Source organism: Thalassophryne amazonica, chromosome 16 (genome assembly GCF_902500255.1).
Source record: "Thalassophryne amazonica chromosome 16, fThaAma1.1, whole genome shotgun sequence".
NCBI lineage: Eukaryota > Metazoa > Chordata > Actinopteri > Batrachoidiformes > Batrachoididae > Thalassophryne > Thalassophryne amazonica.
Window position 1 is genome coordinate 83,845,032 of NC_047118.1, and position 27,449 is coordinate 83,872,480.

General features: G+C 40.4%; 1 protein-coding gene across 1 annotated transcript in view; it reads left to right on the forward strand.

Moving 5' to 3' along the window:
- Window positions 1–307: 307 nt before the first annotated feature.
- Window positions 308–27,449, forward strand: part of arl6ip1 (ADP-ribosylation factor-like 6 interacting protein 1) — a 34,425-nt gene continuing 7,283 nt past the window's right edge. The window contains exons 1-5 of the mRNA XM_034191290.1: window positions 308–516; window positions 11,237–11,370; window positions 11,941–12,060; window positions 14,783–14,900; window positions 17,275–17,359. Of these exons, the coding sequence (XP_034047181.1) occupies window positions 481–516; window positions 11,237–11,370; window positions 11,941–12,060; window positions 14,783–14,900; window positions 17,275–17,359 (493 nt within the window). The 5' untranslated portion in view covers window positions 308–480. The remainder of the gene's footprint in view (window positions 517–11,236; window positions 11,371–11,940; window positions 12,061–14,782; window positions 14,901–17,274; window positions 17,360–27,449) is intronic.

Genomic DNA, 27,449 nt, shown 5'->3' on the forward strand with positions numbered 1-27,449 from the left:
GCCTGAGTGTTAAAGACCCCAGCAGCTGGAGAAGGTCAAGGCCATGCCACCATTTCTCTTGGCTGGGGCAAATAAATAGCTATTTTAGAGATGTGGGTGGAATCTAGTGTCACAGATGCAGGGAAGTGCAGCACCAGCGCATTCTCCTCGACTTGTATACAAGGTGCAGGGCATGCGTCAGCCCTCGGAGGCCTTCCATTTTCAGAATGTGAAGCAACTGCTGTGATTCACACTTCCATCCAGAAGGTGGCGGTAGTAAACCTAGAAGTTATTTGCCAGCCGACATTGAACAAAACAGAAGAAGGGATCAGCGCAGGAAAGGGAGGAGCAACATGGCGACTAGCGGCTTCAGCGAGTCATCCAGTGGAAGTGGCTAGAAAGCAGAGCCGCTGACGCAGAAGCTCGGGAAGCAGCTGCTTTGCGGGTTCTGTAGAATAAATCAACCAAGTTGTAAACCTAAGTTATACTGTTGTGAAAAGGATGGCCAACGGGGACAACAAGAGCGCAAATATGCTGGTAAGTATGCGCTGTGGTAAAAGTGCTCGGTCAGGGTGGGTGTGTTTTCTGACGTTAGCAGACACTGCTGCTAAGCTTTTGACGGTGTCGCAGCAGAGTTCTGTGGCCTTTGTGGATTAATGTAGCTGTTGGGAACTTCTCACGTTAAAACCACTCCATAGGTGGCTATATTTTGTATCTGACCTTGTTGCATATTGCTGTTTGTCAAGGTTTGACCGCAGTTAGTTAGCTAACTAGCAGGCTAACCCGTATGCTAAAAGCAGTTCACTGCTGTTCGCCCCCCCCCCATGAGTTAGTAATAATATAATGAAGGTAAAGCCTTTGAACGAGCAGCGGATTTCTCTATGGAAAAATATTGAAGTTGTTTGATTGAAATACTGTAAAAATTGAAGATTCAATTGGGCAGTATTATTTTAATTTTCTTCAGTTGATGATTTCATTAAAAAAGTCATGTTTACACAACTAAAGATATTTATTCTCCTGACTTATTATAACATGTATTAAATTGCATTTGTAAATATGCTGAGATATTTAATGACTATCATGAAACAACATTTAAATTAAACGAAAGTAGATACTTATCATATGTACACTTCTTTACAGGACCTCCTAATTATAAATAAGCAACAAATTAGTAACAATTCACAGTATTTACACACTCATCTTCAACCGCTTAGTCCAATTAAGGGTTGCGGGGGTTGGAGCCTATCCCAGCAGTCATAGAGGACAGGACACCAGTCTATCACAGGGCCACAAACAAATGCAGCCACACCCACTCGCACTCACAATTTAAAGATCCCAATCCCCCTAACCCGCATGTCTTTGGACGTGGGAGCACCTCGAGGAAACCCACGCAAACACAGTGAGAACATGCAAACTCCACACAGAAAGGTCACAGGTGGGAATTGAACCCATGACCTTCTGGTTGTGAGGCAACAGTGCTAACCACTAAGCCACCATGCTGCCCAGTTCACAGTATTTCTATTTTTAAAATGTTCTTTATAGTACCTGCCATTATAAATAAGCAACAAATTATTAACAGTTCATACTATATACGAGGGCTGTCAATAAAGTTACGGTCCTTTTTATTTTTTTCAAAAACTATATGGATTTCATTCATATGTTTTTACGTCAGACATGCTTGAACCCTCGTGCGCATGCGTGAGTTTTTCCACGCCTGTCGGTGACGTCATTCGCCTGTGAGCACTCCTTGTGGGAGGAGTCGTCCAGCCCCTCGTCGGAATTCCTTTGTCTGAGAAGTTGCTGAGAGACTGGAGCGTTGTTTGATCAAAATTTTTTCTAAACCTGTGAGACACATCGAAGTGGACACGGTTCGAAAAATTAAGCTGGTTTTCAGTGAAAATTTTAACGGCTGATGAGAGATTTTGAGGTGATACTGTCGCTTTAAGGACTTTTCACGGTGCGAGACGTCGCGCAGCGCTCTCAGGCGGCGTCATCAGCCTGTTCAAGCTGAAAACCTCCACATTTCAAGCTCTATTGATCCAGGACGTCGTGAGAGAACAGAGAAGTTTCAGAAGAAGTCGGTTTCAGCATTTTATCCGGATATTCCACTGTTAAAGGAGATTTTTTTAATGAAAGACGTGCGGACGGGTCCGCGCGTCGGGACGCAGCCGCCGCGGCGCTCCGCCACAGGAAAAACACCTCTGTTGAAAGCCTTAAGGACAAGTTGGAACATGTCCTGCCTGTTAAACAATTTCTCATATACTCACTCCACTGAAAGCCATCAAAAGCCGCCTGGATTTTACAAATGGTTATCAACACGGAGGTGTTTTTCCTGTGCCGCCGCACCGCGTCGGCTGCGTCCCGACGCGCGGATCCGTCCGCACGTCTTTCATTAAAAAAATCTCCTTTAACAGTGGAATATCCGGATAAAATGCTGAAACCGACTTCTTCTGAAACTTCTCTGTTCTCTCGCGACGTCCTGGATCAACAGAGCCTGAAATGTGGAGGTTTTCAGCTTGAACAGGCTGATGACGCCGCCTGAGAGCGCTGAGTGACGTCTCGCACCGTGAAAAGTCCTTAAAGCGACAGAATCACCTCAAAATCTCTCATCAGCTGTTAAAATTTTCACTGAAAACCAGCTTAATTTTTCGAACCATGTCCACTTCGATGTGTCTCACAGGTTTAGAAAAAATTTTGATCAAACAACGCGCCAGTCTCTCAGCAACTTCTCAGACAAAGGAATTCCGACGAGGGTCTGGACGACTCCTCCCACAAGGAGTGCTCACAGGCGAATGACGTCACCGACAGGCGTGGAAAAACTCACGCATGCGCACGAGGGTTCAAGCATGTCTGACGTAAAAACATATGAATGAAATCCATATAGTTTTTGAAAAAAATAAAAAGGACTGTTACTTTATTGACAGCCCTCGTATATATATATATATAATAGAAATTTGATTCTTTCTTTTGTAATCAATGTCACAACAATATATATTTATGCCTAATTCACAAATTTTAAGTACAAATGACTAATTACCGCTGAGCTCTTTTTCAGAAGCTGATGCATTAGATAGTCAGATTTCATCTGCTTCAATTATTTTTACAACTATCTGAAGAATACAGGATTACTGCACAGGGTATAAGTCTACTACCTATTTTTTTTTTCATCATTTTATTTTGTGGACGTTATCCTCCTGATTTACCCTCCAGTCCAGCTGGTGGCGGTAATGCTCTGTATAAGCTGGTTGTCAACCACCATTAAACGTGAAGAAGAAGATGAAAGTCAGATTTTGGCACAGATTCTTTTCTGAACTACTTTGTTGATCAAAGCTATACAGTTACGGCGGTAATCCGGCTCGCTCAGTGTATTCCTATGCCAACCTTTCACTGGTATTCGGCGTGACAACGTAATGCCCTTTCTCCGTGTTGGCGGGAAAAGTTCTCCCATCATACACCTTGGTATCTTCCATCATGCTTTTTGTGTACTTCCTGTTTGCAGTGACGAAAGTGTACTTCCGGTTTGCGGTCATGAAAACTGAGCTGGATGGACTACTAACACATTCGTGCTTGTCTGTCATCATTCGCGCTACGCTTGGCGGCTTTGCCGTCTCACGCACTGCTCAGTATTAAGTTTCTTATACATGCATTTCCCATCACAACTAACTTAATGAACCCTAATTGTAGATATGCTGCATTTGACGTGTACTCAGAAATCAGGATTAAAACTGACAGTTTAAAACAAATTACTTTGTCAGTACATTACATGTACATAAAATAAATTGCTGATAATTAAAAACACAAACTTTTCTGTTGTGTTCCAGAAAAGAATAAGTAATGGTAAAAAAAAAAAAGACAATATTACTGCTAACAGTCAATCAAAAACTAGGCAGGTAGCCATGAAACGGCTCCAAAATGTTCAAGAGAGTAATAACAATACAAAGTGGCTATTTCTAAGTAGCCGTACTCATATTTTCAAGGCTGGGTTAGAGTGCCTTGATTAGAGAGAGTGGCGACATGACGAGTCGAAAAAAAATCGGTCACGTGACTCATAGTGCCATCTTGGGTTCAAAATAGCATTTGCTGTTAATTTATCTGCATGCAAATCCATCTTTTTTTAATTATTCACTGAAAATGACGGGTTGTTGTGCATTTGGATGCACAATAGACACAGGAAGGGCTTCAAGATGTACAGATTCCATTAAGATCCAAACAGAAGAAAAATTTGGGAAATAAAGTCAGCTGTGTGGGATGGAAGCCGACATCATCCTCAAAAATTCTTGAAAGGGTAGTTGTAAAACAGCTAACTGATCATCTGCAGAGGAATGGTCTATTTGAAGAGTTTCAGTCAGGTTTTAGAATTCATCATAGTACAGAAACAGCATTAGTGAAGGTTACAAATGATCTTCTTATGGCCTTGGACAGTGGACTCATCTCTGTGCTTGTTCTGTTAGACCTCAGTGCTGCTTTTGATACTGTTGACCATAAAATTTTATTACAGAGATTAGAGCATGCCATAGGTATTAAAGGCACTGCGCTGCGGTGGTTTGAATCATATTTGTCTAATAGATTACAATTTGTTCATGTAAATGGGGAATCTTCTTCACAGACTAAAGTTAATTATGGAGTTCCACAAGGTTCTGTGCTAGGACCAATTTTATTCACTTTATACATGCTTTCCTTAGGCAGTATTATTAGACGGTATTGCTTAAATTTTCATTGTTACGCAGATGATACCCAGCTTTATCTATCCATGAAGCCAGAGGACACACACCAATTAGCTAAACTGCAGGATTGTCTTACAGACATAAAGACATGGATGACCTCTAATTTCCTGCTTTTAAACTCCAGATAAAACTGAAGTTATTGTACTTGGCCCCACAAATCTTAGAAACATGGTGTCTAACCAGATCCTTACTCTGGATAGCATTACCCTGACCTCTAGTAATACTGTGAGAAATCTTGGAGTCATTTTTGATCAGGATATGTCATTCAAAGCGCATATTAAACAAATATGTAGGACTGCTTTTCTGCATTTACGCAATATCTCTAAAATCAGAAAGGTCTTGTCTCAGAGTGATGCTGAAAAACTAATTCATGCATTTATTTCCTCTAGGCTGGACTATTGTAATTCATTATTATCAGGTTGTCCTAAAAGTTCCCTAAAAAGCCTTCAGTTAATTCAAAATGCTGCAGCTAGAGTACTGACGGGGACTAGAAGGAGAGAGCATATCTCACCCATATTGGCCTCTCTTCATTGGCTTCCTGTTAATTCTAGAATAGAATTTAAAATTCTTCTTCTTACTTGTAAGGTTTTGAATAATCAGGTCCCATCTTATCTTAGGGACCTCGTAGTACCATATCACCCCCAATAGAGCGCTTCGCTCTCAGACTGCAGGCTTACTTGTAGTTCCTAGGGTTTGTAAGAGTAGAATGGGAGGCAGAGCCTTCAGCTTTCAGGCTCCTCTCCTGTGGAACCAGCTCCCAATTCAGATCAGGGAGACAGACACCCTCTCTACTTTTAAGATTAGGCTTAAAACTTTCCTTTTCGCTAAGGCTTATAGTTAGGGCTGGATCAGGTGACCCTGAACCATCCCTTAGTTATGCTGCTATAGACGTAGACTGCTGGGGGTTCCCATGATGCACTGTTTCTTTCTCTTTTTGCTCTGTATGCACCACTCTGCATTTAATCATTAGTGATCGATCTCTGCTCCCCTCCACAGCATGTCTTTTTCCTGGTTCTCTCCCTCAGCCCCAACCAGTCCCAGCAGAAGACTGCCCCTCCCTGGGCCTGGTTCTGCTGGGGGTTTCTTCCTGTTAAAAGGGAGTTTTTCCTTCCCATTGTAGCCAAGTGCTTGCTCACAGGGAGTCGTTTTGACCGTTGGGGTTTTACATAATTATTGTATGGCCTTGCCTTACTATATAAAGCGCCTTGGGGCAACTGTTTGTTGTGATTTGGCGCTATATAAAAAAATTGATTGATTGATTGAATGCTTTGAGAGGTAAATTTGTTCAGTCAAATGTACAGTAAAATGCAACTAAACCATTATCATATCAACCAGATATTCGCAGTCACCGGATTAAAAAAGTCCCAAAGTTTTTGCATTGTTTTCTATGTAATATAATGGATTTTGTACAGTGGATTTTTCGCTCACATTAGATAAAATGTCCTGTCCGATTACAATCCATTAAACTCATTGCATGTGGGGCCGGAGTTATTTCTGTGATTCAAAGTCTGACCATTTATTTTTTAAACCATGTTGAGACCTGAAGCCTGTTAAATCAGTCACAAAAGGCTGTTATTTGATACTTTTCTGTTTTTATTCCTTTGTCTCCCATCATATTACAACAGTTTTTACAGTGCACACACTGATTGCAAATGGATCAGAAAAGTCCACACATTTATAGTACGAAGTTGGTAAAAAGATGAAAATGTACAGATTACCTTTTATTTGGAGGTGATGATTGTAGAAAGAAAAGCTTGTTGAGGGTCAGATTAGTCCAGAATAAAGCATAATCCATAAACGAAGAATTTTAAAACCGTCACGCACCTCATTGCTTGAGATGGTGTTACAGAGCAGCAGCTGCATAAATCAGGCTTTAACTTAATTAAATAAATCAGACATTGTAAATGTGATACCTTAACTATTTTTATATTTATTTTGATAGCACCTGTATCTGGATGTGTTGCTGTATGTGGTTAAATGATTTAAAAAAAATGTTAAAAACATTAAAGGTTCATTCAGTAGTTCAGTGCAGTTGGAACCAAAATGGCGCCATGTTCTGAGTTGACGCCTCTCTCTATAATCAAGGCTCTCTAGCTCGGGCATTACCCCAGCACCCTCTGTAGGTACGTGACAAATAAATAAAAATTGAAGTTAAAGGAATTGTAACAGAAATGGTGTAGTTGGAAAGAGCTTAAAGATACCTTCAAAATGGTGTTTAAACATTTGTTCTATGTCAAATATGAAGAAAAACAGAAGGCTGTGACCAGTTTCTCATAATTTTTATTTCAAAGTGATGGTACTCTGTCAAACTTAATTATTTCATTTAAATGTGTGATTTTCAATGATCCGCTGTTTAAACACTGTTTAATGACAGTAGTTTCCAAGCTAAAAAACAGGCCGTTTCGCCATGTCCGCCATCTTACCGACTCAACATCGGTTTTGGAGGATCAGAAAAATATGCATACAAAGGCTTTGATCACCACCAAACCTCATGGAAAGGTAGATCAATCAATCAATTTTTTTATATAGCGCCAAATCACAACAAACAGTTGCCCCAAGGCGCTTTATATTGCAAGGCCATACAATAATTATGTAAAACCCCAACGGTCAAAACGACCCCCTGTGAGCAAGCACTTGGCTACAGTGGGAAGGGAAAAACTCCCTTTTAACAGGAAGAAACCTCCAGCAGAACCAGGCTCAGGGAGGGGCATTCTTCTGCTGGGACTGGTTGGGGCTGAGGGAGAGAACCAGGAAAAAGACATGCTGTGGAGGGGAGCAGAGATCGATCACTAATGATTAAATGCAGAGTGGTGCATAGATAGATGATTCATGAATTAAATGTTCTATATGAAAAGCGATCTTGCTCACTTTAAAGGTGAATTTCTTAGACTTTTTGGACATAAAATTTCAATCACTGAATTTTCTAACTTCTCGTCACAGAAATGCCGTTTGAAAATGAGGTTGCATGGGAGATTTCAACTGTGTCTCAAATGAGGGGGATTCCCGGTTGCCAAAAAATAAATGCATTCCACAAAGAGTGAACTCAACACTACTCAGTGGTGGGCGCAGCTAACCAAAAAGTTAGCGTTGATAACAGCTAATCGGCTAACTGAAAAGTTATCTTTTATAAAGCTAAACCAATAAACCACCCAAAAATTTATCGGAAGCTATAACATATATATAGCTATATTCCTTAACAGCATACAGCAGTCCTGCCGTGAGGCAGAGGTCTTGGAAAATAAAGCAGTTTTGACTTATGGTTTTGATTTATAAATCAATCCGGATGAGTAGCTGCATTAATGACAATTCTGTCATTTGTACAAAGTAAAAGTATAACACATCTTTTAATTTAAAGAATGCACTAATTCTGAAGTTTTGTAACAAACACATACAGATGCCAAAGGGATTATGGGTAAAATGAGCCTCTGCTAACACTGATTGGTTGAGTCAGTCGTTCTGTATAAAAACCAACACGTTAGTGTGACGTGTGTTGGTGTTTACATATAAATGTGGTTTTGCAAAATATGGGATATCTCAATACTTAGGGTGAATACTGCCATGAACACTACTGTCCAGGAGATGGCAGTAGAGACCGTGAGACCTGCTAAAACAGATATTCCAAATAAATAATTTGTGTCTGCTACGTTTAATCTACATGGAATTTAATAAAAGCAAACAGAATTTCAGACATCTGATATATATTACTCTGGAACAAAGAGGACAAAAGGTGTATGACAAGCAGGATGTTAAAGAGCAAACAGGAAGCAATTGCAGCTCACAGTGATTCCAACTGGAAATAATGGAGAAGCAAACAAACACAATAACAGTCTGTAAACCCAGAGAATATATTCACAAGAGTTTTAGGTGCAATATACAAAGGGTTTAATGCTGTTGTCCGTGTGGAGCCTGATCAGAGCGTCGTGAACTTTTAACCATAATGCACTGCCGACACTAAAACCTGCATGTCCACACTAAAATCTTCAAAATTAGTGCAGTACTTTAAAACTAAAACATATACAGTGGGGCAAAAAAGTATTTAGTCAGGCCCTGATTGTGCAAGTTCTCCTATTTAGAAAGATGAGAGAGGTCTGTAATTTTCAACATAGGTACACTTCATCTGTGAGAGACAAAATCAGAAAAGATCCAGGAAATCACATTGTAGGATTTTAAAATAATTTATTTGTAAATTATGGTGGAAAATAAGTATTTGGTCAATAACAAAAGTTCAACTCAGTGCTTTGTAACATAATCTTTGTTGGCAATGACAGAGGTCAAAGGTTTCCTGTAAGTCTTCACCAGGTTTACACACACTGTAGCTGGTATTTTGGCCCATTCCTCCATGCAGATCTCCTCTAGAGCAGTGATGTTTTGGGGCTGTCGCTGGGCAACATGGACTTTCAACTCCTCAACAAATTTTCTGTGGGGTTGAGGTCTGGAGACTGGCTCGGCCATTCCAGGACCTTGAAATGCTTTTTACGGAGCCACTCCTTTGTTGCCTGAGTGGTGTGTTTGGGATCATTGTCATGCTGAAAGACCCAGCCATGTTGCATTTTCAATGCTCTCACTGATGGAAGGAGTTTTGGCTTAAAACCTGATGATACATGGCCACGTTTATTCTTCCCTTAACACGGATCAGTCGTCCTGTCCCCTTTGCAGGAAAACAGCACCAAAGCATGATGTTTCCACCCCCATGCTTTACAGTAGATATGGTGTTCTTGGAATGCAACTCAGCATTCTTTTTCCTCCAAACACGAGGAGTTGAGTTTTACCAAAATGTTCTATTTTGGTTTTATCTGACCACATGGTATTCTCGCAATCCTCTTCTGGATCATCCATATGTTCTCTGGCAAACTTCAGACGGGTCTGGACATGTACTGGCTTAAGCAGGGGGACACGCCTGGCACTGCAGGATTTGAGTCCCTCTCTGTGTAGTGTGTAGCCTTTGTTACTTTGGTCCCAGCTCTCTGCAGGTCATTCATCAGGTCCCTCTGTGTATTTCTGGGATTTTTGCTCACCATTCTCATGATCCTTTTGACCCCACTGGATGACAACTTGCATGGAGCCCCAGATTGAGGGAGATTATCAATGGTCTTGTATGTCTTCCATTTTCTTACAGTTGCTCCCACAGTTGATTTATTCACACCAACCTGCTTGACTATTGTAGTTTCACTCTTTCCAGCCTGGTGCACATCTACAATTTTCTTCCTGGTGTCCTTCAACAGCTCTTGGGTCTTGGCCATGGTTGAGTTTGGAGTCTGACTGTTTGAGGCTGTGGATAGGTGTCTTTTATACAGATGAGTTCTAACAGGTGGAGGACAGAAGAGCTTTTTAAAGAAGTTACAGGTCTGTGAGAGCCAGAAATCTTGCTTGTTTGTTATTGACGAAATTTATTTTCCACCATAATTTACAAATAAATTCTTTAAAAATCCTACAATGTGAGTTCCTGGAATTTTTTTTCTCATCTTGTCTCTCACAGTTGAAGTGTACCTATGACGAAAATTTACAGACCTTTCTCATCTTTCTAAGTAGGAGAACTTGCACAATCAGTGCCTGACTAAATACTTTTTTGCCCCACTGTAGCTGATATTTTCACTTTATAAAACTTTAGGTGTGACGTTAATTTAAATAACTTGTCTGAAATTAGTTTGGTTAAAATTTTAACCATAAGTTGAAACTGAATGCCTCAGATGACTTGGATGATATTGCCAGCAAGTTAGTATGGTGTCAAGAGAAATTATCTTTTTTTTTCTCAGTTTCTTTTTCTTTTGTGACCAGTTCTCCTCTGACTGCAGAGATAGAACTGTATGTCTACTACAGGTAGGTACTAACATCTTTGATATCAGACTTCACAGATGTTTTTAACTGTTAAAGCTTTATTCACTATGCCTGCAAAAATATGTTAGCCATGTAAAAATTATCGGATCAGAATTTAATCGGAAGATAATTGGTCCGCTAATGGTTTTCAGAGTTATCTGAAGAGCTAAGTTCCATCCATCCATCCATTTTCTGTACCTGCTTATTCCATTTAAGGGTCACGGGGGCAGGGGGAGCCTATCCCAGCAGTCATAGGGCGTGAGGCGGGGTACACCATGGACAGGATGCCAGCCTGTCCCAGGGCCACATATAAGACAGACAAACAAGCATTTTCACACATGCCTACGGTCAGTTTTAAAGTTTTGAATCCACCTAACCTGCATGTCTTTGGATGTGGGAGGAAGCCGGAGCACCTGGAGGGAACCCACGCAAACATGGGGAGAACATGCAGACTCCACACAGAAAGAGCGGGAAGCGATCCCATGACCTTCTTGCTGTGAGGCAACAGTGCTAACCACCCACCCACTGTGCCACCTAATGCTGCAGTTCCCTTTGAGGAATTCAGGCTTTTGTTTTCAGAGAGGGACATGTTTCATTTTGCAAAAGCTGTGGGGCAACTGTAGCTCACTCCCAAATATGCAAATATTCTAGAAATGTTTTTTTTTAATGGTTTGAGGTGATTTGACTGCTTGTTTAATAATTCTGATATTTGTTTGCAGGCTCTGGAAACGGCCCAGCTGGAGGAGCAGCTGCAGGGCTGGGGTGAGGTCATCCTGGCTGGAGACCGTGTCCTGCGCTGGGAGAAGCCTTGGTTTCCTGGTGTCCTAATAGCCGCCACCACTGTGCTCTTCTTGTGAGGCTTTCTACTGTGTCCATCCCCATACGTCCACACATCCAGACACATCAGATGTGTAGCTGTTCTGACCAAAAATAACAGAACATTTCAGATACTCAATTGCTATACACTGTGAAATATTCCAAATATTGGGAAGTTGAGTTCAAAATTTGTATCTAAATATCCCTAGAATTTGAAATATCATGAGCAGTTGCCAAACTGTCTTTATTGATTGTTTAGTGAGGTTAGATTGTGGAATTCTCTGTGGCTTCATTGGAGTAATTTGATATCAGTAATGACGGTTTCATGCTAGGTTCCAGTTTTTATTTTTTAATGCAAATTTGCTACATTCCTTTTTATGTTCAGAAACACACACCCTTAGTGTTTGTCTCAGTAAGAGGCTTTCTTTTATTGTTTGCATGTCAAGCAAGTGCAGACATCTGTCCCCACAACTTCATTTACAGTCATCACTTAACTGATGATGGCAGATAGCAGTCTGTGCATGGTTAAACATGAACTTGGCTCTAGTCTGAGCAGTGGGAGTGAAGCGCGTTTGTCCTGACTGGCTGCTCTGTTTCTCATCTCTAGGTTGATTTACTACTTGGACCCGTCAGTCCTGACTGGGCTGTCCTGCACTGTCATGCTGCTCTGCCTGGCTGATTACCTGGTGCCCACCCTTGCTCCACGAGTCTTTGGCTCCAATAAGTGGTGAGAACCACCAGGTTTTCATTTCTATTCTAGTATAACTCGTAAAGCGTGCTCTTGGAACAGGTGTAAAAACACAGGGATTACGTTTTCTGCAGCTACCACAGATTTCCCTCGGTTCATCTCCAGAAAGGCTGTATAGGACATCAGTGCAGATCCAAAGAGGGTGGCGGGGGCACTCAGAGTCCATACCAGATGATGTGGGTAGTAGTATAGGAGGCATTAGCACTGCACAGTCAAATAGCTTTTCATTGCTTTTATCAAAAAGAAAAGTTACGATCACTAATTAACACTGACTGGCAAATTACATATGTGATTATCACATGAGGTTTGTTGAAATTTTCAAATAGTTTGCATTGTTTGGAGAGGCACGCCAGTATTTTAATCAACACCACGACGGAATGATCACAAGACAATGTTTGCAGTTAAAAAATATTCAAGGTAAATTCAGTGAGAACAAGTAAATGTTCTTGTAATATACGGCTTGTGTTTTTTTTTTGGTTTTTTTTTTTCCTTTTGTAAATTGTCAGTTTTCTGTTGGGTCTCTTTTGTAGTGCTGTCAGTCTGAATGCTCACCTGTAGTTATTAGTCTAATAGCCATTACAGGAAACTTCAAGCTTCCACAGCACTAAGACGGCCACCTCAGTCAGCTGTGGGTGGCTGATGGTGAGAACTGGACACCCCGACCAGAATAGAGTTACAAGCTGCAGTTGGCACAGTCTGTTGACCTTCTGTCTGTCGTGACCCAGTCTCCTTTGAAGAATAATCTTGAGTCAGCAGAACCTGACCTTTAGTATGCCTGTGCCGTGGTAGCAATGTTTTCTGAAATAAGCATCATTGCTTGGTTCACACGACAAGATAATTATGCCGCTTTCTAACCCGGTCTTCACCTTCCAACGATCTAAATGACGACCCGACTATCGTGATGGCTCTAAAGATAATCTTATCAGATGTTCCTGCTGTGTGTGGTGTGTTAAGAGCGTTGTAGTCTGCTGGGAAGAACATCTGGACCGCTCAGACCTCAAATCGTGAATATTTAACATGTTGGATTGTCTTGGCCTGATATCCCAGCGTATGGGATGTGTCCCGAGCACAAACGAGCACGCAGCCTGTCTAATGTGACGTGTAGCCAATCAGAAAGCGAGGTGACTGAAGCACACAACCTAATGGGACCGGGCGCTTGACACCATTGAGAGCTGCTCGGATCACCTCAGGCTGTAGTGACCCCCACATAAAAAACAACCCCCCCCCGAACAACACCGGGAGCAGCCACATAGACGACGACAACAACATTAGCATGAATGATACTCACGTTTGGCGAGACCTGCATTCACATTTTGTGAGATTTTTTTTCAGTATTCACGTTTTGCAATTAACGGTTTGCAGATAATTCACGATTTGCACTAATTCAAGTTTTGGTTAAGAGAGTGGTCAGAAAATTGCAGTGTTTGGTCTGTTAATTCTGGAGAATTTCTCCAACAAACCCATCTACATCATTGAACCAGTCTCCTGCAAATGACTGAACTCTTGCAGCATCTGCACTTCACAAAATAAAACTGATATTTCTATCAGATGGCATCTAAATATCCATGTATTATTTGTCTTTATGCTGACTTCTTCTATGAGTTAATTGGAACAAGGACATTACTTCCTGGGAGGGTTAGATGTTGAATGTAAATGGCATTTGATGAGCTACTTGAACAATCACTTCTGCATTGTACTTAATACAGCTTCATTGTTTCTGGTCCAACAGTGGTAAAGTTGGACCGGTTCAACACTGGCTGCTTGCAAGAGCTCCCAGAATTTAACATCACCATGTTCATTGGAGTCGCAACAAGACTGAAGTCCCAGCAGGCAAATTAAAGGATTTAAATATGTTCACATACTGTGTGTGTAAATAAAATCTGCTGTGTAATGTGGGCTGTTAACTTCTGGCAGTTGCTAACAGGCTGTTTGAATTAGGAACACTACCTCGGTGCTCTCACTTACAATGTTATACCTGGGACAGAAGCTCCGCGCTGCTGCTTACGAGCTGTTTTACCAGGGAGAGAGAGGCCACACTGAACCGCTAAGAGGCTGTTTGACCATGTTCAGAAAGCCATTTACTATTCTGTTAAATGTGGATGAAGCTGAACAAAGCCAGCCAGCAGTGCTCAGTATTTCTTTCCATTTTTGTTCCCTTTGTTCCAGTGTTCCCTTTAAAATATTTTCCTGCATAATCTCATGCTGAAGTAGCATAAACACTGTTCGTAAGAGCTCGGCCGGAAATGACCATGCAGGATTATTTTAAATTGGAAGTATGTCACAATGCCTCGGTGCATGTAATCCATTGGGTTGAATTGAAAGTCACAATGTCAGTGTCTCCCACAACAGTCACAATATAACATTTTATCAAATCAGGCATCCTGAATTGTCATAAAGTAAGTCATTTAACAATCTCAAAAAACCTGCTCACTCTCTCTGCTTGGTTTTTTTTTTTTTTTTTTCTGGTGTGAAAGAGTTGTTACATAATTTGGTTCACTCTGGTGATGTGGGAAAAACACACAGAACTGTCTCACAGTCTCATCAAATGTGTTGAAGTTGAATGTGCATTTTACTCGACATGTTTCGGGACCTTGGCATTGCATAACAATTTGCCTTAGCAAATGCATAACATAGTTGTGCTACTAAGAGCTTACTCTGTGATTTAATAAGTTCATTATTATTTATTTATTTTTTAACACAGGATGACTGAACAGCAGCAGCGTTTCCATGAAATCTGCTGCAACCTGGTGAAGACTAAGCGCCGCGTCGTGGGCTGGTGGAAGCGTCTCTATACCCTCAAGGAAGAGAAGCCCAAAATGGTGAATTCAGTTGCATAAGTGCAAATGTGTATATAAAACAGTGTGACACTAAAGGGTGGCCATTACACAGGCATGACTCTGAGATCACTGTCGGGGGTGGAGAAGCAGAACTCAGTATTGGTTCCAGGTTATGCAAACAAGGATCTTCATTTATCAGTGTTGTGAACAAACAGGAATGCATCTATAGTGATGAAAGTTTTCCGGAATTTAACGGAAATCAGGGTTTTTACTCTGTTGGAAGCCTTAAGGACAAGTTGGAACATGTCCAGCTGTTAAACAATTTCTCAGATACGCACTCTACTGAAAGCCATCAAAAGCTGCCTGGTTTTTACAAATGGTTATCAACATGGAGGTGTTTTTCCTGTGGCGCCGGGCCATGAGCGGCTGCCTGCCGACTCGCCAATCCGTCTGCACGTCTTTCATTACAAAATCTCCTTTAACAGTGGAATGTCCGGAAAAACTGCTGATCCCGAGCTCTTCTGAAACTTCTCTGTTCTCTCACGACATCCTGGGTCAACAGAGGCTTAAATTTGGAGGTTTTCAGCTTGAAACAGGCTGATGACGGCGCCTCAGAGCTCGGCGCGACGTCCCGCTCCGTGGGAAGTCCTAAAAGCGACAGTAAGACTCCATAATCTCTCATCAGCCGTTAAAATTTTCACCGAAAACTTTGCTGAATTTCTCGAATGGTGTCCACTTCGATCTGCCTCACAGTTTTTGAAAACATTTTGATAAAGCAAAGCGCCAGTCTCTCAGGAAGAAGTCAGACAAAGGAATTCCGACGAGGGGGGTGGACCACTCCTCACTCAAAGCCTGCCCACAGGCGAATGACGTAACCGACAGGCGTGAAAAAACTCACGCATGCGCACGAGGGTTCAAGGTTGGCTGATGTAATCGCACGTGATTCAAATCCATCTAGTTTTTGAAAAAAATAAAAAGGTACGTTATTTTTCTCGCAGACCTCATAAATTAGCTTTGAGCTGCTGGATGCGGAATCAATCACCGTTGACCTGTTTTTATGTTTACCAAATAAAGCTACACAGTTTATTTATTTTCAGTTTTTTATTATTGCCATAACTACAAGAAAAGTCTCAACTTTAAATAAGATTTTTAAATAGTTTTTTAACCAAGTAATCAAAGAAAATAGAACAGTGCTGTTTCATATTTCTTTATAGTTTAAGAAATATATTTCTTATTCACATCAGAAACATACATTTGCTGAAGGAATGAATGAGTCTACCATTACTACATGTACACATTACTTTTCATTGTTTTTTTTTTGTCTAAATAAAGTTTTCTAATGTAAGATAAGTTTAACTTCAAAATGTGCAGTAATCAGAATGCATCTGAGATCTCATTTCCACTTTCTGTGAATCAAGTCTGACTAGTCAAAAAAAAAAAAACACCTTTATCAGACTGATTCTTGTTGAATTTGATGGTCAACAGGCTGTACAGTAAGTTTATCAGTGCCGTTTTGTGGAAAAGCTAAACTCCACAGCTAAGTTTTTAACAGGCTGCATTCACATGCACGTGCAGCTCTTCCACTGACTGAGATTTCACAATCACCGATGCTTATGGTCCTGGAAAGCTCTGAAACTCGTATCAACGTGAAAAAAAATATTACCCAGGAAAACGGTCAACTCCCTGAATTTGAAAATCTGCATGATGGTGCTGATGTATAACATGATGTACCATTGCGTAGGGAGACCCCTGCTTAGCAAAAACCTTCACACCAGTTTTTCCTGATGCAACGCATGTTTTCCTTAAACCAGTTAACATAAAAGGGAACACTGAGATCTCTCTTATTCCACTGCCAACATGCTTGTCCACAGAGTGAAGAGTTGCTCTGCCTTCCCCTTGTTGCACTCCTCATTGTGGATTATACTTTTTATTTTATAGATTTTATGCCGTGTTTTAATTTTAGATTAATGAACTGTTCAGCTCAAAGGTAATGCAGTATTTACTGTAGCTTTCATCAGTTCAGTTTTTTCCTCTTGTCAGTTAAAAAAAAATTAGTATTTTGCTTCCAGTTCATTGATCAAAATATCTATTTCTAATCTGACAAATTTTTGTCTCTGTCTCCATATTGGTGGCAGTCCTTGCAGCCTTAAAGGGAAGGTCTGTGACCGTAAACGGACATTCAGAAGCTTTTTTTTTTTTTAACCACAACACTAATGCCTGAGGATCTGCGTGTTTGTAAAGTCACGTTCATTAACTCATTAACATTGCTGGATGATTCAAAGGGAATTCAGAAGCTTTTTTTATTTCTTTAAAAAAGCAATGAGTTCTGTTGCAGTAGATTCTTTCATACCATTTAATGACTCCCTGCATGCAGCGAGGACATCCAGTACCTGAACATTGTGATCTGAATCCACAGTACTTTGCCTCAGTGATCAGCAGTCTGCTAGCAGTGGCCTGGATTGGACAGCAGGTGCACAATCTGTTGCTCACCTACCTGATTGGTAAGTTTGCTGCATTGACACAGGATTTGTACTGCACTTCATTTATTTTAAACCTGCTTGTGATGGTGCAAGTCATTTCCCACTATGGCATTTTTTTGGGCTAATTGGGCAGTGCAGTCTCATTTGAGGGCGTGCGCTAAAGAGGTAAAATATTAAGCATATGACGTAATTTCTCTACTTCCAGGGACAGAAACACGGCACTTTCTCTGAGATGTTGGGCAAATTACATGCAAACAAAGTCAAAATGCAAAGAAAAAGTGACGATGCGGTGGAAAGTGGACGTGTTGCGGTTTGTTTATGACCCGGAGCTCAAGCATGTTGAGGCAGTTGTGCAGGCGAGAGACCACAGCTAGTCTGGTTAGTTGTGTAGGCTAATACTTACCGACACGACCTCTTGCATTTGCCTCATCTTCCATTCTCCACAGTACACCATTTATCCATGTGATGTTGTGTATATATTGCGCAACGGGAGTGGCTGTCCCCATAAGTGGTCTAATCCTGCGATAACATGCAGGGTTCAAATGAGACTGTGCTGCCCTAAAGCATTTATCAAATTAATATCAGCTTTTTCATAGTGGATAGTTTCCTTGTTAGGTACAACAAAAAAATAAATACAAGACTTGAACAATGTTGGTGCACTCTGACAGTGAGCCAGCGTGCATGGATATTTGCCGAGTAATGGTCTCGGCAGCATATCCTGTGTGATCGAGGGCTCCACAGAAATTCTGGGAGCAAGAAAAGAAAGTTTTGAGTTAATGTATATTGCTTTATAGAGTCTGTTGCTCTATAAAAAAGCCCTCCGTAAAGCTAGGACATCTTTCTACTCATCACTAATTGAAGAAAATAAGAACAACCCCAGGTTTCTTTTCAGCACTGTAGCCAGGCTGACAAAGAGTCAGAGTTCTATTGAGCTGAGTATTCCATTAACTTTAACTAGTAATGACTTCATGACTTTCTTTGCTAACAAAATTTTAACTATTAGAGAAAAAATTACTCATAACCATCCCAAAGACGTATCGTTATCTTTGGCTGCTTTCAGTGATGCCGGTATTTGGTTAGACTCTTTCTCTCCGATTGTTCTGTCTGAGTTATTTTCATTAGTTACTTCATCCAAACCATCAACATGTTTATTAGACCCCATTCCTACCAGGCTGCTCAAGGAAGCCCTACCATTATTTAATGCTTCGATCTTAAATATGATCAATCTATCTTTGTTAGTTGGCTATGTACCACAGGCTTTTAAGGTGGCAGTAATTAAACCATTACTTAAAAAGCCATCACTTGACCCAGCTATCTTAGCTAATTATAGGCCAATCTCCAACCTTCCTTTTCTCTCAAAAATTCTTGAAAGGGTAGTTGTAAACAGCTAACTGATCATCTGCAGAGGAATGGTCTATTTGAAGAGTTTCAGTCAGGTTTTAGAATTCATCATAGTACAGAAACAGCATTAGTGAAGGTTACAAATGATCTTCTTATGGCCTCGGACAGTGGACTCATCTCTGTGCTTGTTCTGTTAGACCTCAGTGCTGCTTTTGATACTGTTGACCATAAAATTTTATTACAGAGATTAGAGCATGCCATAGGTATTAAAGGCACTGCGCTGCGGTGGTTTGAATCATATTTGTCTAATAGATTACAATTTGTTCATGTAAATGGGGAATCTTCTTCACAGACTAAAGTTAATTATGGAGTTCCACAAGGTTCTGTGCTAGGACCAATTTTATTCACTTTATACATGCTTCCCTTAGGCAGTATTATTAGACGGTATTGCTTAAATTTTCATTGTTACGCAGATGATACCCAGCTTTATCTATCCATGAAGCCAGAGGACACACACCAATTAGCTAAACTGCAGGATTGTCTTACAGACATAAAGACATGGATGACCTCTAATTTCCTGCTTTTAAACTCAGATAAAACTGAAGTTATTGTACTTGGCCCCACAAATCTTAGAAACATGGTGTCTAACCAGATCCTTACTCTGGATGGCATTACCCTGACCTCTAGTAATACTGTGAGAAATCTTGGAGTCATTTTTGATCAGGATATGTCATTCAAAGCGCATATTAAACAAATATGTAGGACTGCTTTTTTGCATTTACGCAATATCTCTAAAATCAGAAAGGTCTTGTCTCAGAGTGATGCTGAAAAACTAATTCATGCATTTATTTCCTCTAGGCTGGACTATTGTAATTCATTATTATCAGGTTGTCCTAAAAGTTCCCTAAAAAGCCTTCAGTTAATTCAAAATGCTGCAGCTAGAGTACTGACGAGGACTAGAAGGAGAGAGCATATCTCACCCATATTGGCCTCTCTTCATTGGCTTCCTGTTAATTCTAGAATAGAATTTAAAATTCTTCTTCTTACTTATAAGGTTTTGAATAATCAGGTCCCATCTTATCTTAGGGACCTCGTAGTACCATATCACACCAATAGAGCGCTTCGCTCTCAGACTGCAGGCTTACTTGTAGTTCCTAGGGTTTGTAAGAGTAGAATGGGAGGCAGAGCCTTCAGCTTTCAGGCTCCTCTCCTGTGGAACCAGCTCCCAATTCAGATCAGGGAGACAGACACCCTCTCTACTTTTAAGATTAGGCTTAAAACTTTCCTTTTTGCTAAAGCTTATAGTTAGGGCTGGATCAGGTGACCCTGAACCATCCCTTAGTTATGCTGCTATAGACGTAGACTGCTGGGGGGTTCCCATGATGCACTGTTTCTTTCTCTTTTTGCTCTGTATGCACCACTCTGCATTTAATCATTAGTGATTGATCTCTGCTCCCCTCCACAGCATGTCTTTTTCTTTGTTCTCTCCCTCAGCCCCAACCAGTCCCAGCAGAAGACTGCCCCTCCCTGAGCCTGGTTCTGCTGGAGGTTTCTTCCTGTTAAAAGGGAGTTTTTCCTTCCCACTGTAGCCAAGTGCTTGCTCACAGGGGGTCATTTTGACCGTTGGGGTTTTACATAATTATTGTATGGCCTTGCCTTACAATATAAAGCGCCTTGGGGCAACTGTTTGTTGTGATTTGGCGCTATATAAAAAAATTGATTGATTGATTGATTGATGTATATGCAGTCACTGTATTTGTAAACTTATTCCACTAAATGTAAGTCCCTTCGGCTGCTCCCTTGTTTGCACTTGGGGTCGCCACAGCAAATCCAAGGTGGATCTGCATGTTGAATTGGCACAGGCCATATTCCACTAATTTTTGATATTGTAACTACTTGACACGAGTGTTTTTGTGCTCACCCTGTACACAGGAAGTGTAAAATCAACTCTTAGAGTAAAACCACTTGAATTGAACAGATGGTGTCACAGACTGAACGGTCCTTTGTCAGTCCTGCCTTCACTGTGCTTACGTCATCAGCTGCGGTTCACTGATAATCACCTCGTTTCTGCTTCAGACTTCACTCCAGTCATCATCTATCTTAGCGACAGATATCTGAAGCTTTTGTACAACAATCCTGTCCGCATAAATTCAGCATTATTCCTTAATAACAGACGGAGGAAGCGATCAGAGTGGTGCGGCTGCACAAGCTGTTAGCTGATTTGTTCACTATGCATCGGACATTTCAATGCTTCACCGTTTAAAGCCTTGTTTCTGCTTAAAACGGCCTCGTTTCTGCTTAAATCTGCCTTTAGAATGATTCAAGAGGTTTTAACTTGTCATCTGATGGTTAATAATCCCATTAATCCATTTGATCGCTTTGGGTGGAGAGACTCTGTCACACAGGTGGCTGGGCTCCAGCATGACACATGCACAGTGGAGGCAGGGTGGACCGTTCAGTCTGTGACAACTGTCGAGCTGATTCACCTGTGATAGTGTATTTTACTCTGTTTAGACTGGGGTCAAATGCTCTCCCAGCAGAATAAATTTTACTCAGCAAAATTTCCTGTGTACATATGTCCACCATTATTATGCAACTGAATGGAAAAATGAAAACCTTCCCGTCTCATTTGTTTTGTTTTCATTTATTAGAGTAAGTTTAACAAACACCTCTTGCCTGTTTACTGCAGGGATGCCCCCCCATATTGAAAATGAATGATTATAGCCATCCATCTTTTGAATTTATTTGATTTATTTAAACCTCATCATTCCTAAAAAACCTCTGTCCTAACTTTTTAATTTTTTAGAATGTGTTGTAGGCCTTAAATGCAGGAATGGATGTATATTAACAAGTGGCATTACGTTCACCGTACAGAACATGATGTATCAGTGGCGACGGTTCATGCTGTCTGCAGTTAAATAAAAAAATCAAACAAATGTACGAATCACTGCGATTTATTTATTTATTAGTATCTGTCTTTATTGGCTGAGAATTCCACAGTCGGTGCAGCTGCCATCTACCACTTGACCAACCATCGCCGATAAATTGAATTGTCTTAAACATGAACATTTTTTTGCCTTTTCATAAGTGAAAGACCTGTTTTCTTTTTTTTTTCTTTTTTTTTTTTTTTTCTTGGTTTATTCACTTTTGTGAATATTCCTACGCACACTTGCAGTTCATTTTGGCGCCTGCATCATAGATTTTCTCTTCTTGTTCCGTTGTCCATAACTTGCACATGCAACCCTTTTTGTGTTAATTGCTTCAAACAACAGAAATGAAATATTTTAATTCATTGCTTTTAATCCGTCTAACTGATAATGCCGTTAACAACTGTATTTACCTATCTGACTACATTTCTTCGGCTGAAAATTCTTTTTCAGTCTTGTGTCCGGTCACTTAACTTTTCACTCTGACAAGGAGGTAAAGACATGGGTGCTAGTCTGCAGTCATACAACTGATTCCAGTCCAAATAAAAATTCAGATTCCGTTATTTCCGTGTAATAAATTATTCCTACACTGCTCTCACAGAGCTGCTATACGAGTGCCATCATCTCGCAATGTTTTAGTGTGAGACGGTGGGAATCTGGCCACGCACAAACCCATTCTTGCGGGTGAAATTTCACATAAACAATTTCAGCTCTGCAGTGCTGAGCTGGTTTTGAAGACAGTGAGTTTTAAATCTGTGAAATAAATGATACACCGTTGCGTTGTCTACGTGGGAAATTGTCACGTGTTTTTCCATCCATCACAATTTCCACAGAACTCTGTTATCAGGATGGTTGAGGAAAGTCATTGAAACACATTAAAATGGTAACGACTATTAACATTTTAGTCAAATGTTTTTAAATGTATTGAAAAAGATCACGTAGCTCAAAAAATATGCTTAATTACTATCAAAGCAATGTTTCTCAAGTCCAAACCGAGAGGAAAAAAATCAGCACAACCCCATGTGAAAATAACAGTTGCCCACCCAAGCAGCTTGTTGGTTGTTTGAGGGGAAAAAGGACAAAAATAATGAGCCCTAAATACATTTGAAGTGAATTTTGACATTAAAATCCTTCTACTGTGGTGCAATAATAGTCACTGCATATGGTGAAGTTTTAAGAGAATAGAAGAGTGTGGAAAAATTGACATTCATATTTGATTCAGTTTACTATTATTTATTAAAACCTGATTTTACAGTCAAGTGATTAAGATATTCTCCAGAAAATTGATAACTGAGAACACTGATTTCTCGAAGTAAGAATTGTGTGTCAAGAATCTACCACAATGCACCAAAATACACTATTTTTTTTTTCTAGACCCCCCCCCCCCCTTACAGGAAGCACAATCATCCAACACCAAAAATGCTTCAGTCAAAAATAAATAAATTCTCACCAGCACCCGTGTAAACAGGTTAGTTCTGCTGGCTGTAAACTGGATTTTTCATACTCGGATGTTCATCCTCTCATTGTGATTTGCGGGATGCACCCACCCACAAAACGCCTGTTCACCATTTCAACATCTTCCACATAAAACTGCATAGAAACACCTAATTCCAAATGTAAACAAATCCTTTCTTCCTGTCCACTTCAAAACACAAGCCTAACTAGCTGTGAATGGAGGAACCCTGCAGAAGTAAATATTCTCAGAGGATGACACATTCTGAGCTTTTCATGCAGCAGATGAAATCAGACCAAATTCCCCATGTTTATTGATTAATATCTCAGGGCACACGGCACCAAAACAAAAAAAAAAATCCTTTCATAATTCATTATTTATTTTGATTAAATCCGCTCATTTGATGTCATTAATGGGCCTATTCTGCAGAGCGCCAATCCTTCCCGTTTCATCCTAAATGGCAAATCCGGGCACGTTTTGAAGCAGCACAGTAACTTCTTGATCCATCTTTGTCAGTCTTGAACAGACTTGGTATACATAGTAGTTACAGTCATCATTGGCACAAGATTTGAAATTAGAGTGAAATTTTTAAGCTGTTCAAAAATTTCATCCTGATTCATCAAATTGTTGCGAGTGTGGAAACTTACAGGTGTTCATAGTCTTAACAACTTCAGTCTTGTTCCAATGCCTTTAAAAGGGGTAGTTTTAGTGAGTACAGCTTGAAACAAAATTTGAAGCAGGAGCAGCGTTTGTTGTTGTGATCAAATCAATTTTATTTATATAGTGCCAAATCACAACAAACAGTTGCCCCAAGGTGCTTTATATTGTAAGGCAAGGCCATACAATAATTACGGAAAAACCCTAACGGTCAAAACGACCCCCTGTGAGCAAGCACTTGGCAACAGTGGGAAGGAAAAACTCCCTTTTAACAGGAAGAAACCTCCAGCAGAACCAGGCTCAGGGAGGGGCAGTCTTCTGCTGGGACTGGTTGGGGCTGAGGGAGAGAACCAGGAAAAAGACATGCTGTGGAGGGGAGCAGAGATCAATCACTAATGATTAAGTGCAGAGTGGTGCATACAGAGCAAAAAGAGAAAGAAACAGTGCATCATGGGAACCCCCCAGCAGTCTACGTCTATAGCAGCATAACTAAGGGATGGTTCAGGGTCACCTGATCCAGCCCTAACTATAAGCTTTAGCAAAAAGGAAAGTTTTAAGCCTAATCTTAAAAGTAGAGAGGGTGTCTGTCTCCCTGATCTGAATTGGGAGCTGGTTCCACAGGAGAGGAGCCTGAAAGCTGAAGGCTCTGCCTCCCATTCTACTCTTACAAACCCTAGGAACTACAAGTAAGCCTGCAGTCTGAGAGCGAAGCGCTCTATTGGGGTGATATGGTACTATGAGGTCCCTAAGATAAGATGGGACCTGACTATTCAAAACCTTATAAGAAGAAGAATTTTAAATTCTAGAATTAACAGGAAGCCAATGAAGAGAGGCCAATATGGGTGAGATATGCTCTCTCCTTCTAGTCCCCGTTAGCACTCTAGCTGTAGCATTTTGAATTAACTGAAGGCTTTTCAGGGAACTTTTAGGACAACCTGATAATAATGAATTACAATAGTCCAGCCTAGAGGAAATAAATGCATGAATTAGTTTTTCAGCATCACTTTGAGACAAGACCTTTCTAAGTTTAGAGATATTGCGCAAATGCAAAAAAAGCAGTCCTACATATTTGTTTAATATGCGCATTGAATTACATATCCTGATCAAAATGACTCCAAGATTTCTCACAGTATTACTAGAGGTCAGAGTAATGCCATCCAGAGTAAGGATCTGGTTAGACACCATGTTTCTAAGATTTGTGGGGCCAAGTACAATAACTTCAGTTTTATCTGAGTTTAAAAGCAGGAAATTAGAGGTCGTCCATGTCTTTGTCTGTAAGACAATCCTGCAGTTTAGCTAATTGGTGTGTGTCCTCTGGCTTCATGGATAGATGAAGCTGGGTGTCATCTGCGTAACAATGAAAATTTAAGCAATGCTGTCTAATAATACTGCCTAAGGGAAACATGTATAAAGTGAATAAAATTGGTCCTAGCACAGAACCTTCTGGAACTCCATAATTAACCTTAGTCTGTGAAGAAGATTCCCCATTTACATGAACAAATTGTAATCTATTAGATAAATATGATTCAAACCACCACAGCGCAGTGCCTTTAATACCTATGGCATGTCAAGGGAACAGCTCCTTCCTCTCTGTTTCAGGCAGGTTGCCAGGTCTGCACTTTTTAAGCCATCCTGTAGGAGGCAAGCTGCAGTAAGCAGTTTCATCCCCTTTTTGCATGGGCACAATTAGGTGGGGGATAGGGGGGACATATTCCCCCCCACCTTTTCAACCAGGTGGGACAGAATATGATATGTCCCCCCCCACCTTCTGACATATATCTGTGTATGCTATGCCAGTCTTATGTGCAAACCATGTCAGAATAGTATCTTTTTTTCTGCAAGTTTGTATTTTTAGCAGCATTGACTTGTTTACAACACCTGTTTCTTGTTTGTCACAATCGGAATTTTCTGGGACTGCATTTGCCCAGATTTGAAACCAAAAATAGTTGCCTCTAGGGACTAGTGTCTACACATAAGTATCAATGGACCATATGCTAATTTACTAAATTCTTAAAGTTAGAAAAGGAAATCAGAAAAGCTACCTGGGACCTCAGAAAGCCCATCTGCAATTATTGCTTGATCTCCAAAATCAGTCTATGCAAGCAAAATTATGTTCAGTATGTGTTGTCATTAGTGCCACTTCGAAAATTAAATTCATAAGTAATTTATCCTAAACTTATGATCTGTTGTTTTTTCAAACTTATGCAAAAACAAATCTTGAGGAAAAAAATACAGTATGCAATAGTTAATAATTATTAAGAGCCTGTTCTTTCATATTTATGAATACATTTGTCCACATTGCAGTTGTTTTTTTTTTATGAAAACTCAACCTATCATTCTTTTTGAATTCTACACATGTGGTGATACCTTATTTACCCCAGGATGTTAATAAAATCAATGCTGGCTATTCTCAGAATAAAGTACTTATATCCACAGTTTCAAATTGCATAAGTCAAATGGTGTCCACTTTATGGTCTTCTCAAAACATTAAAATTACTGTTCTGGATGCTCAGAATGCATCTGAGCTTATCTAGAAACCGTTGGCTTCTGGGGGCCTAAAGCTGCCCCCCACACCCCCAGCCCTGTGGGCCTCGCACTGCGCCCTTGCCTTTTTGCACTTTTTTAGATCGTGAGTAAAAGTAATACAACAGCGTCCGGTGGAATAGGGGTGTTACCAAAGATATGTCCTTTAATGTAAGGATTTAGCTGAGTGAGTTGAACTAATGTAGTGTCAATAATAGTATCATGCAGTTTGACACAATAAATTTGAATGTTTCTCCAAATTCCTATGTGATGCAGAAAAAACTGAAATCATGACCAAAAGTGACTTTATATCAGTAGGAGTGGTGGAACCAGTGCATGTCCAGAACTGTTCTGAGCAGAAATTCAGGGCATAGAAACAGTTAGTGAAAACATTGTCGTCTTAATCTGGAATCTGTGTCCTCTTGAAGGGAACGTTCTCTACCAACTCCTCTCAGGTTCCCAGCACTTAATAAATCTGTCACGATGCTTCAAATAATTTATTTAAAAATAGCTGCTTGATAGTCACAGCACAGTGTGCCTTCATGTTTAATAGGTCAGACTTGTAGTTGACCTCCACGTGTTCTTCAGATGGTGTGAGAATGCAGAACATCTCAGCTACTCTGTTTGAATTACTTAAAAATAGGAATGCTATAGTTTGATTTGAAGCAGGCAGGAGAACTTGGGTTCATGCAGTTTAGGGCATTTGTGGAGTGATTTAAAGACTATGTTCAAGTGGCTTAATGCAGCATGGAGATTCAAGGTTTGGATGGGTCGAAAAGATTTTTACTACTTGGTCACATTAGTTGCAAGCAACAGATGTGAAGGGACGACCTGCTGCTCATTTTCAATCATTGGTTGTGACGAGGGACAAGTGTGACCTGCCGGCTAGGCAGGTCCAAAATAGAAATCTGTTTTATGAAAAACCTGAGTGATGCAACACCGTGACTGCCAGTCCAAGTGAAGGCATCATGATGTTCCTTTCTTGCTCGCTCAGACAAAATTAATCCAAGATGGCAGAATACACCCAGAAACAGCTCTATTTCTGTATAAATCTGTTTGCCATCTTCTCTGTTTTGTGAAAGCTGGTGGTAAATAAACACTCCTAAATCTAAAAACACTTGCAGAGATGTTATCGTGCTAACTAGCGATACAGGAACATCACTGTGAAGTACTTTGGACTGTAACAAATCAATTGAACTTTGGTTTCTTT